General features: G+C 47.2%; 1 protein-coding gene across 1 annotated transcript; it reads right to left on the bottom strand.

Annotated features, from left to right (window-relative positions):
- Positions 1-1897: 1897 nt before the first annotated feature.
- LOC144893037 (uncharacterized) lies at positions 1898-3495 on the bottom strand. Its single transcript, XM_078782576.1, has 2 exons — positions 3145-3495; positions 1898-3081 (listed from the first exon to the last, which is right to left on the bottom strand). Exons 1-2 carry the CDS (start codon positions 3370-3372, stop codon positions 2116-2118), a joined length of 1194 nt encoding a protein of 397 aa, XP_078638702.1. The 5' UTR covers positions 3373-3495; the 3' UTR covers positions 1898-2115.
- Positions 3496-12241: the final 8746 nt, after the last annotated feature.

Raw genomic sequence — 12241 nt, 5'->3', positions numbered from 1 at the left:
TAGGCAGCGGGGAGGTACCGCACAAAAAGATGGTGGGGGCGCATCAGGCTGTGGTGCCCGCAGTCCCAAAAACAAGTCAACCGACTTACAAGTTCATTGCCCCCCCCCCCCCTTTACCTCTTGGCCCCGTGACAGCCCAACAGCCCCTTTCCGCCGTTACCTCGCCGGTGAGGGTCTCCACACACACACCAGGCTCCTTTGCCTCCTGCTTTCGCGCAGCAACACGGGTCACCGGGGGACTTCCTCACCCCGCGGCGCCCAACCAGACCCTCCACCGACGAGCTCCAATTTCCAGTTACCACCGGCTGCCAGGGGTAATTGCCGCAGAGGGGGGCCTGCAGGCATCGCTCCTCAGAGCCTGCTCTGTACCTGCGGACACACACACCTTCCCCACCCACAAGACCCCAAAACACACCTCCTCCCCCGCTGCCATTCAATTCTCCACACAACTCAGCACAATTCAGTACAATTCTTGGTGTAAAAGGTGTTACAAGGCTTGCCATGGCCTGCCACATGTGAAATCCCCCAGTTCACATTTAAACCATCACACATTTCCAAAAGCACATTTCCAAAAGCACAAGTATCGCCCCTCATTATCTCCAATAATCATCACTCACTCTCCAGGTTCCACTCTCACGACCACATCAAAACACCTAACCACAATACAAAAACATACGCCACCCACAAGACACTGTGGCTCCCATTCCATCCCCTCACCGGCCATGTCATCACTCTCACCCGCCTCCCAACTACAAATTACATGTCCCCAATTTCCCAAAGCAAATCCTGAAGCCTGGGACAGTACTCCTCAAAACACTCACCTCAAGTGCAGGTAGTTGCAGGTTGGTCAGGTCCAAGAGTGTCATCCACCACTACAATTCCCAAAATTTCACATTGGGCCTACCAAATCCTTCCAAATTTCTCTTTTGTCCCCACTACACTGGCAGGTATGTGGATCCGCATCCAACGGTGATCATCGCTACACAACTACCTATGGCCACGACAGCTCTGCACCTCTACCGTGCAAGGGTCACCGGGACAAGGTGAGCAGTCAAAACGCCAACATGGCCCATGAGTGTCCATAAGGGTGCGACCCACCATCCATCCTTCGGCCCCCCTGCGAGGAACACAGCTGCAGCAGCCCCAGCTGGCCAATGTGGTGAGCACTTGCTGCCACAACACACACTACCGCACACACAACCTCGGCCCTGGGGGGCACGGTCGCAGTGCGTGGCATCCCTACAGCCACGTCCCCTGCACCTCCCCATCATCCCCCAGTCCGACTACAGAACTGCAGCCCCCCAGTGCTCACCCACACTTGACCACACCAAGGTCCAGTCAACAGCCATGCTCCACCAGGAGACCCACCCAGAAGACATGGTCCACACACCTCGGACACGCACAGCACCACGTTGACCCTCAGGCTACACAACTACATCCCCATCATCCCGCGTCCCAAATATCAGCACAGTTGCCCCCGCAACCAGTTGAAAGCTGTGTCTTGCTACCCTATTAATTTTATCACAGCCTCCAACACTTTGGTCTACACACCTGGATCAATAATGGCGTCACTGTACAGTGTCCACCATGGCATTTCAAAATCCACCCTTAAATTTCCATCTAACCCACAGATTACCCATGCTAAACATTTATCACATTTCACTAACCTCACCAAAGAAGGATGCTTTGCCATACACATGCCAGCCGAGCATGGCCCATATGCTCGGCTCGTTACACATCTCCCGATTCACATCCCCATGGCTCTCTTCCCAACCCGAGAGTCCATAAATCATAACGGAGCATCTGTGGAAGGTCACTCACACCATCACGTTCCACAGATGCCCCAATGGTTGTCCGGCAGGCTATCTCCATCCCTGTCCATTCGGTTTGACCCGCGTCCATAGACCAACCACCATGCCAGGTCACCACATGCTGGTTGTCCCAGAGTCTCAGGGAGAGGGTGTCAGGTCGCATGCCCGGGTGATCACTACATCAGGCCCAAGCTGGCCATCTGCGGTGCCACCACCAAAGCGCGACCCACAACACCTCCCCCTAGTGGTCCTCAATATTTGCCATCCCAGGCTTGAGAAACCACCTCGGACCTCCCTGGAGGTCTTAACCCCCACCAGGGTCTGGTGACCCTGCCGGCCCGAGCCACCAGCTCGGACGGCGCCCCGATGGACAAGGGACGCCACACTCCACCAGACCCCCCGTGGGACCCAGGTCGTACCTCGACACCCAAGGCTGGACCCCACGTCCAAATCTCGCCATCACAGCCCCCCAGCTGGCTGGCATACCCAAATTTTGAAAGGGGCAACTTTGGCCCGAGGCCATCACCCATGACCTCTCCATGTCCAGATCCCGCAGCCCGGGGACCAATCCCCACCATGGCTGCTCCAAATCAATTTCCCATTGTAATTTTATTTTAAATTTTCTTTTACAAATTTTCATTCCCACTGCCAAACCGCAGCTGCAGGGAACAACCTCTACCACCGGTTGTTCTGCCCCTCCCTGCAGTTGATCCAAATTCCCTACAGGGACCAAATCTCCAGAAGCTCTATCTCCCGATCCTCCAAGATCCAAATCCAGCCCGGAGCCAACACACTCCCCCAACTGGTTGTCCAATTTTGGAGCCTCTGTTTCCAAATAGCAGTGTACAGTGAGCGTCCCCTCGGTCATTCCAACCACCTCCTCGGACCAACTCACCTCATCACCCAGGCTCCTTTGGGCCTGAACAAGCTCTACCTCCATGGGACTGTCACAGGTCTCCAGCCGCTGGATCAAATCATCCTCATCCTCATCATTTCCACAAATCATTCCTGGCCCCGCCAGGCTTTGATCAATATCCCCAATAAATACCTGGTCCGGCTCCATTGCACGGACCCCCAAAAACTCTACCCCCTCTTGCTCCGCACCACCGCCCTGGTGCTGCACAATTCCAAATTCATCCCCCGGTTGGGGTGTTGTGACATCCACACGGTCCCGATAAACAACCAGGCCAGAATGTGGGAAACATTCCCCATTACAACTCTCACATTCCAAATTTCCTTCCCCGCTCACCTGTGGACACTCCACGTTTACCTGCAGGCATTCCCCATCTACCTGTACACATTCCCCATCGAACTGTGGACATTCTCCGCTCACCTGTACACTTACCACAATTGCCATTTCCCTTTTTAATCCTTTAATTTGGTCACTCATGTCCTTCAGTCCTTCCCTCCATTCATTCCCCTGGGACTCCATTTTATTTTCCAGCCCATCAATTTGTTCCTTCAAGCGATCACTCATTCCCTTCATTCCTTCCCTACATTCCTTCCCCTGGGACTCCATTTTATTTTTCATTTCTCCCATTAATTCCTTTAAAAATTTCATTAAAGCCTGGTCGTCTCTCGGGGCCGTCCCATTTGTTCCCGACTCCCCGGTAGGGGAGGGGGATAAGTTGGTGCTCGGGACGAGGGAGGTTCCAAGGCTCACCTCTGCATCAAATTCCCCTATTTCCGGCTCACTCCCAACGCTGACGGAGGCCTCGCTGCGTACTTCCATTTCGTCGACCTCCGACATCCGCTTTTCGGAAGGTCGTTCCCCGCGCGCGTATTTATTTTAATAATTCCTGAAACACAATTTAAATTTGACGAAGACGCGATATCGCGCTCCGTTTGCCCAATTGATTATCAAATTTCTCCGCCTCAACTATAACAATTTTGCGTTCGAACGTCGGGCGCAATGTACGCCCGACCGTGTCGATGTCGCCCCGCGGACAAAAAAAATTTGTCCGACCGTGTCGATGTCTCGCCGCGGACAAAAAAATTTGTCCGACGGGTTCAAATCCTACACTCCTGACACCACTTGTTACGCAACTGTGATTAACACCACAGTTACGGATGGCCGATTTGCGAGACTTTAACTCCCGAGGCGAAACTCAATGGCGGATTCAAACTCAACACAAACGCGCGGAATGGCGGGACACAGCGAAGGCTCCGCAACCTTACCTATTAAAATCAAACACCCAGGAAAACTGCGTTCAGATATATATATAGAAAATAATATAAGGATTTATTATCGAATAGTAATACAGTGAAAAAGCCGCGCCGGTAAATCTAATAACTCTAAATCGGGACGTCCCCACACGACTGACAGCAAACACGATACGAGGGAGATTATGAATACAAAAATAACACGTCCCGTCGGTCAAATGTACGCGGATGCGGCTTATCTGTCTTTCGTCGTCTTGGTGGCGGCCGTCCAACACCGCTCCTTTTGGCCCGATCGCACACCACCAGGTCCTTCGCTCCAAGCTCCACGAGGCCCCGCTCCAAGCACCACGCGTCCGACGCGTGGCCAGCAGCTTCACACGAGGACGATCTCCACAAGGCCCGTGCACCAATGGTTCAACGGAGGGCTCGACTTGCAACGAACTGCTGCGAACTGCCGCGTGCTCTGTGTGCTTGGTGTGCTAACGAACTCTCCACCAACTCCTTCGGGGAGCTTTTCCACCAACTGCCTTCGGGGAGCTTTTCCACCAACTGCCTTCGGGGAGCTTTTCCACCAACTGCCGCTTTTGATCGCTCATCGACGTGTGTCCAACTGTGTCAACTGCCTGCTCCAACGAACTCCTACGAACTCTCCGGTGTCTGCCTGCGTCTGCCACGAACTCTCTGGTGTCTGCCTGCGTCTGCTCGCGTCTCTGGTGTCTGCCTGCGTCTGCTCGCGTCTCCCCGCGTCTGCCACGAACTCAACTCCTGAAATGGCGTCCGACCGTCGCATCTATTGGTGGCCGATGACGTCACATTGGCGCACTCCTCAGCCAATCATAGCCTCCCAACTCGCCCAGGTCACGCCCTCTGCGGCATGCGACTCCTGACATCTCCCGTCCGTGACCCCGCGGTCCTGGTGTAACACGTCCCAGGCGAGGTTGGTAGGCCTTTGAGGTGCGAACGGCGGCGGCCAACCGTGGCGGTGTTTTTGGCCTGGTTTCCTGTCTATTTATTACGAAGTCAATGTCAGGGAAAGGGAATTATTTAATGTTGCGCTAAGGACCTAACTAATGTTTATGTGGTTTGCAGTGCCATAATGGACAGAGGTTTGACTACCAGGTGAGACTCACAGGGGCGTTACCTTTAATCCCTCACTATTTAACACTCGAACCTCCAGGTAGGTCCACAACCATACATCTTACCCCGACAAACGCCTAAACATCAATAACTTATTACATGTAGAGTCCCTGTCACGACAGCCGAATACCTACCTATTCAGATCTACCTAGCTCTAGATATTGCTCTACCAAATTCATAACAATATCATTAGGTTAGGTGGGTACAGAAAGCAAGGGATTGGGGACACAATATTTGGGAGCAAACACATAATTGAGGCATTGAGCCTTCTCACGAGCCGGAGTCGGCTGTGGTGCCAATTGAAGATGGGGAAGGGATGGCAGTCGAGCATACTCCAGAGACAGACTTAACAAGGCACCACCAGGATTTAGTAGAGGGAGACAAATTTTAAAAACTTGAGGTTAGACAGATGTTGTTTTCATGTTCTCCTGAGATTGGGCTTTGAGGAATGAGCTGAAATTTCCTTCGGTCAGGTTTGCTTTCCAAGAAGAGAAGGTAAGTTGTTTTAAAGCAACTGCCTCAACACAGGACTCAGTCAGTATACCATGGGTAGGAAGGATTGTAAGATACCTGATAACTGAGATGGGATTAATCTGTTCATACGAGAGAGCAGGTGTTCTGTGGAAGAATTTCCTGGCTGAGTTAATATCAGGGGCACTAGATATGGGATAATGAAGGAAATCATGTTAAAATACAGCATGTATGTTTGTTTGTCTATCGGTTCACTTATAGACTCATAAACGGCTTGGCTATTCTCCACCAAATTTTGCTGAGGGTACCCCACGGTCAGGTGATGGGCACAAAGTAATCCCCACCTCCCCCCTCGTTTAAAAGTAAATAAAAAATAGGGGCAATAGCACTGGCACTCACCTGGTAGAATAAACAGTATACTGCACTGCCTAAAGGTATTTTAAACCAATTTCAATGGTTGCTCGAAGACAGGGCAGCATGTAGAATCATACTAACATAATCATAAGACTTCAAACAAACAAACAAAAAAATACCTATTTTGGGGGGCAACCCCGTCCAACTCCCCCAACCCTGTATACCTCCTCAGACCCCAATTTTTCTAATGCCTTGAACAAACATTGGTACATCACGGGTGATGAAGGTTGTGGTCACGTTTCATCGAAATTGTGTGTGTAGTTTCAGAGGAAAAAGCAAATTCCTATTTTTGGGGGTCAAACCTGGATCTACTTTGACCCCGGGAAACACCCTGAGACTCCCATGTTTTTAATGCCGTCAACAAACTTTAGTCACAACACAACAAATATAATTTGTGCCAAATTTGGTCACAATCCCTTCAGCGGTTTCGGAGAAGAAGTTGCAGGTGTTTACGGACGGACTGACGGACAACGCGCCATAGCATAAGCTCCCCTGTAGGGGTCTTTCATAATTAATTTGAGTGGTGAATGCATGGAATGATTGGAATGGTCTCCCTGCAAGGGCAGTGATTGATTGGATAGTTTTAAAATTGAGCTGAATAGGTATCTAGAAATAGTGGATATGGGGTAGTTCTAAGATGTTGGCATGATTCTGCAGACTTGTGAGGCCAAATGGCCTCCTCCTGCATTGAAGCTCCTGTTAGGCCTAATGGCCTCCTCCTTTGTATTTCCTTGTATTTGGATGTATAAAGTTGGCTGCAGAATAATGAACAGATCATGTAATGCACTGCAACCTCTTATTAGTCCACTACCTGGAGGGGACTATAGGTTTGCTCTCCGTCTGTCCGTCCGTCCATCCCACATGTGGCTTTCTGCACTTTTTCCATACTCTTTAACACATTCAACTGAAACTTGGTACATGGCTTTATTACGATAAATTACAGAACAAGTTTGAGTTTCGGGGCGCTTCACCAATTTTTCATTGAGTTGTGCCCTTTTTTTCACCGAGTTTCACTGGGATGTAGAACCTGTTTAAAGTTTTTAATTAGGTTTACTCTACAATTACATTGAAGAGGAATACCTTTTGTTTTTCCTGTGAGTTTTTCTTATTATTCTTCCCCCCTATTTTTGACCTCCGAAAACTTTAAAATGAATGTTCTCAGCAACCGCTGGTCCGATTGATAAGAAATTTTCATCAAGCGATCAGCTTGGCACGTATAATTTTTTACTACGAATTATGACGTCATAGGTCACGTGGTATGGGCGCCATCTTGAAAAACACCTTCAACTTTGCCCCTCTATAGCTCCGAAACGGGTCAATGGAAAAAATGGAGTCATGGCTCATTCTAAAGAACTCTGTAATGGGACCAAAAAACATGTTTATTTAGTATATTAAAAGTGCTAACGTTACGAGGTTAGAATTTGACAGATAGATCCCCTGCTCCCACGAATGTTTTTTTTTTACATATCTGTAGTTAAAAAAAACTCAGAATGCAAAAAATTTCGACGTCATACATCACATGGTTCGGCCACCATTTTGTTTTTCGTGAAAAACACTAAACCCCTTTTTATCCACAACGGCTGAACAGGTCTAGCTCAAACTTTGCATGCATAATCGCATAGCCACGACGAACAAAAAGTTCGATGGTCATTACGTCATGCGTCACATGGTTTCGGAGTTATAACGTTTTAAAGCATGAACTTAAAATCTCATCTCCTCCATATGTTGTGAAGATATCGAGTGGAAACGTTACAGAAATGTTCCTCATGGGGGGGAGTTAAAACTTTACTTAAGAAGTTTCGATAAGTCACATGGTTTGGCCGCAATAAATAAATGAACGAAAATAATAAAAAGCTTCTATCTCTTGAAGTGCTGTATTGATAGACTTGAAAATTTAATGCAATGTAGCTCTCATCAAGCGGAATACGTGTTTAAAATTTCAACATGATTGGTTGTACGGGTTCGAAGCTAAAAGTCGTTATTGTTAAAAGAAGAAGAAACACAACACCTTTCTTGTCAGGCCTATCCAGATTTATTTCCTTTAAAAATCATTTTCTCTGCAATAATTGGAACAATTGACAGGAAATTTTCACCATAGGAGCGACTTGGCCTGTAGAATATTGCAATGGTAATTATGACGTCAAAGGTCACGTGATACGGGCGCCATCTTGGAAAAACCGATAAATTTTGCACATCTATATCTCGAAAAATGCTGCACAGAAATAATTGAGACATGTCTCATTGTAAAGAACTCTCCATGCAGAATAACATATGTGAATGATGATGTCATAGGTGCCGCCATTATGACGTCATAATCCAACAAGTAAAACACTTTATCCGATCAGGATGAAATTTCTTGAGCATCTTCTCGGTATAAATTGATGCAGAATTTATTTATAATGATGTTGTAGGTCACGTGGTTCGGCCGCCATATTGTTTTCAGTGAAAATCCTGAAAAACCACTAAAAACCCATTTTCTCCGAAACGACTGAACATATTGAGGCTAAACTTTGCAGGCAGAATCGCATACCCATGACGAACAAAAAGGTCAGTGAGCATGACATCATAAGTCACATGGGTTTGGAGCTATGATGTTTTGAAGCATAAACCTTTAAAACCTAGCTCCTCCCTCATTTTTGATCATATTGAATAGAAACTTGACAGATGTCTTCACCGTATCAGTCAGCTAAAATAACCTCTTAGAATTTGCAATCAGTCACGTGGTTTGGCACCGGTAAATAATTAAACAAAAATATATTAAAAATGATATCTCTTGAACCGCTTCATTGATCAACATGAAACTTTATAATAAGGTAGAAGTCATGAAGTCTAACAAATGTGCAAAATTTCAAGATAATTGGATTTTGGTCTGGTAGCTAGAAGTTGTTATTGTGTGAAAAAGAAGAAAAACATCCCCTCTTTTCTCAGGTCGTCGGAAGTGGGGAATTAGTTAATTTTATCACACTGTACACGATGTGCAGGCTGCGCATGGAGCGACCTCACGGGGTAATTTCAACCTCAAATACAATTCTTATTTCAGATTTGGCAATCGCTAGGGTATATTCAAACATGACCAAAACAGATCTGGCAAAATTCTGAATATTTTTGACGAAAACATGACACGATCGCATTTTCTATGGAGAACCCCCAAGTAAGCATGTGTGGATGTGTGTGTGTGTGTGTGTGTGTGTGTGTGTGTGTGTGTGTGTGTGTGTGTGTGTGTGTGTGTGTGTGTGTGTGGGGATGTGTGTGGATGTGTGGATGTGGATGTGTGTGTGGATGTGTGTGTGTGGATGTGTGTGTGTGTGTGGATGTGTGTGTGGATGTGTGGATGTGTGTGTGGATGCACGTGTCTGCGTGTGTATGGACGGGGATGTGTGTGTGTGTGTGGATGTGTGCATGGGGATGTGGATGTGTGTGTGGGGATGTGTGTGTGGATGTGTGTGTGTGTGTGTGTGTGTGTGTGGATGTGTGTGTGTGGATGTGTGTGTGTGTGGATGTGTGTGTGGATGCACGTGTCTGCGTGTGTATGGACGGGGATGTGTGTGTGTGTGTGGATGTGTGCGTGTGGATGTGGATGGGTGTGTGGATGTGTGTGTGTGTGTGTGTGTGTGTATGTGGGGGGGGGGGGATGTGGATGTGTGTGTGGATGTGTGCGTGGGGATGTGGATGTGTGTGTTTATGTGTGAGTGGGGATGTGTGTGTGTGTGTGTGTGTGTGTGTGTGTGTGTGTGTGTGTGTGTGTGTGTGTGTGTGTGGATGTGTGTGGATGTGTGTGTGTGGATGTGTGTGTGTGTGGATGTGTGTGTCGATGTGTGTGTGGATGTGTGCGTGGGGATGTGGATGTGTGTGTGGATGTGTGTGTGTGTGTGTGTGTGTGTGTGTGTGTGTGTGTGTGTGTGTGTGTGTGTGTTCGTGCAGATGTGTGTGTGTGGATGTGTGTGTGGAGATGTCGATATGTGTGGAGATGTGTGTGTGTGTGTGTGTGTGCGTGCGTGTGTGTGTGTGTGTGTGTATGTACAGGGATGTGTGTGTGTGTGTGTTGTGTGTGTGTGTGTGTGTGTGTGTGTGTGTGTGTGTACGGTGGTGTGTGTGTGTGTGTGTGTGTGAAAATAATAATGTGAAAGTGGGGTTGTATCAAAAGTGGGGTTGTATGAAAAGTGGGGTTGTATCAAAAGTGGGGTTGTATCAAAAGTGGGGTTGTATCCAAAGTGGGGTTGTATCAAAAGCGGGGTTGTATCAAAAGCGGGGTTGTATGAAAAGCGGGGTTGTATGAAAAGCGGGGTTGTATGAAAAGTGGGGTTGTATCAAAAGCAGGGTTGTATCAAAAGTGGGGTTGTATCAAAAGTGGGGTTGTATCAAAAGCGGGGTTGTATCAAAAGCGAGGTTGTATCAAAAGCGGGGTTGTATCAAAAGCGGGGTTGTATCAAAAGCGGGGTTGTATCAAAAGCGGGGTTGTATCAAAAGCGGGGTTGTATCAAAAGCGGGGTTGTATCAAAAGCGGGGTTGTATCAAAAGCGGGGTTGTATCAAAAGCGAGGTTGTATCAAAAGCGGGGTTGTATCAAAAGCGGGGTTGTATCAAAAGCGGGGTTGTATCAAAAGCGGGGTTGTATCAAAAGCGGGGTTGTATCAAAAGCGAGGTTGTATCAAAAGCGGGGTTGTATCAAAAGCGGGGTTGTATCAAAAGCGGGGTTGTATCAAAAGCGGGGTTGTATCAAAAGCGGGGTTGTATCAAAAGCATGGTTGTATGAAAGTGGGAGGGCGAAGGAAACCGGTCATCACTGCCAGCAGTTGCAAAGTGGCAGTTCTCGTTATCTTTTCTTCAGGAAGTCGCCAACTCTGAGCTGCAAAGACTTATTGAATGGTCTTTTGAATAAGGAACAGGATGATGATGCCGCATCGGAGGAGCTTCTCGTGTATGATGGTTGTATAGGAAAAATTGCCAAAAATGTCCTAGAATAGTACATGTAAATAGTACAGTAAAGAAAAAATAAAATCACACCCCACATTTCGTTTGATCAAAAAAAAACGAATTACGAGGATTCTTCTGTCTGAAGGTACCTTTGTCAGAATAGGAAATGGCAATGGAAAAAAATGCTGTTGAATTGGATAATTGAGCTGCTGCAATTTTGTGGCCAGAGCATTCAATCTATGTGTGTTTGAAACAACTTTGGGTTTGCGATGCTGCTTCACAGGCAAGGAAGGATGCGGGAATGTTCGCGCCATGGCTGATCGAAGCCATTTTACAGTGTGCCGGGGTATGTTGCAAAGAACAGGATTCCTTTTATCATCAGTGGAATGCATGAAAGTGATGTGTCTCTGCGTGTCCATTGTTCACGGCTAGAATTGATATAGCTCTGGGATGGTCTGCTCGTCGCTTGGCGGTCTTTTTAGGATCTTACAATTGTGGATCAAGGGGATGTCCAGGATGGCAAGCTCCATTCAAAGCTGCTGCAAGATTTGAAACCCTTCACCAAGATTCATTTCGGTTTCCTTATGCTTATAAGAACCATGTTCTGCATGGTATTAACATGTTGCGTCACCCTGACCCAAGTGGCGACGAATCTGTGCGAGTTTTAGTGGGACAAATCTTCCCATTGGAATATCGTTTGCTAATTCCATACAAACCGAGCTGGTTAATTGCTTCTCACAACCATTTTTCTCTCGGTTCATATTACTAGTCTTTTAAAGTAATTGAAAGTAAATTAATAGTGATGCAATTTAAGACAAATACCTTCCAGACAAGATGTGCCTAATATATTGGCTTTTATGAACATTTGTCTTTGTCAACGTTTGCCTTTTAAAGGCCACATTAGCCGATGTACATCGACTCTGCATTAATCATTTCTCCACAGATCAAAATTATTTCCAAAACATTACGGTGTACTTGTCATACGTGAAGAATAAGAAAAGAATAAAAGAAAACAACAAAAATCAATTACGCAGGCTCAATTTATTTAATGATGCGATTCATAAATCATTTGCGATGCGTCACAACAGACAGATGAGACCAATTTTTTGCCTGCAACACCGCTCCCCTTGTACTCTTCATGGCTCCGTGGCCTCTAAACCGCACGCACAGCATCGCAAACAGAGTGCACTTTTCAGCACAGCCACCGTCCACACAATCTGGCAGCTTTGTGATGCCCTGTGCGACTGCTGGGATCAACACACAACAGGAGCTGGAGAGGAATCTGGCTGGCCTGGATCAACACTCTAAAGAGGATGTTTATCCGGGCCAGAT

This window comes from Myxine glutinosa, chromosome 7, assembly GCF_964187855.1.
Source record: "Myxine glutinosa chromosome 7, kmMyxGlut1.1, whole genome shotgun sequence".
NCBI lineage: Eukaryota > Metazoa > Chordata > Myxini > Myxiniformes > Myxinidae > Myxine > Myxine glutinosa.
The sequence above is the reverse complement of the archived record's forward strand: the minus strand, read 5'-3'. Positions and strand labels throughout refer to the sequence as shown.

What these genes read in the sequence shown, in the direction of transcription:
- LOC144893037 (XM_078782576.1), bottom strand. Translation starts at nt 3,372, where the DNA reads ATGAAATTTTTAAAGGAATTAATGGGAGAAATGAAAAATAAAATGGAG. An exon ending in CAATTGTGGTAAGTGTACAG is followed by an intron (nt 3,082 to 3,144) that starts GTGAGCGGAGAA and finishes GAATGCCTGCAG; the next exon opens with GTAAACGTGGAGTGTCCACA.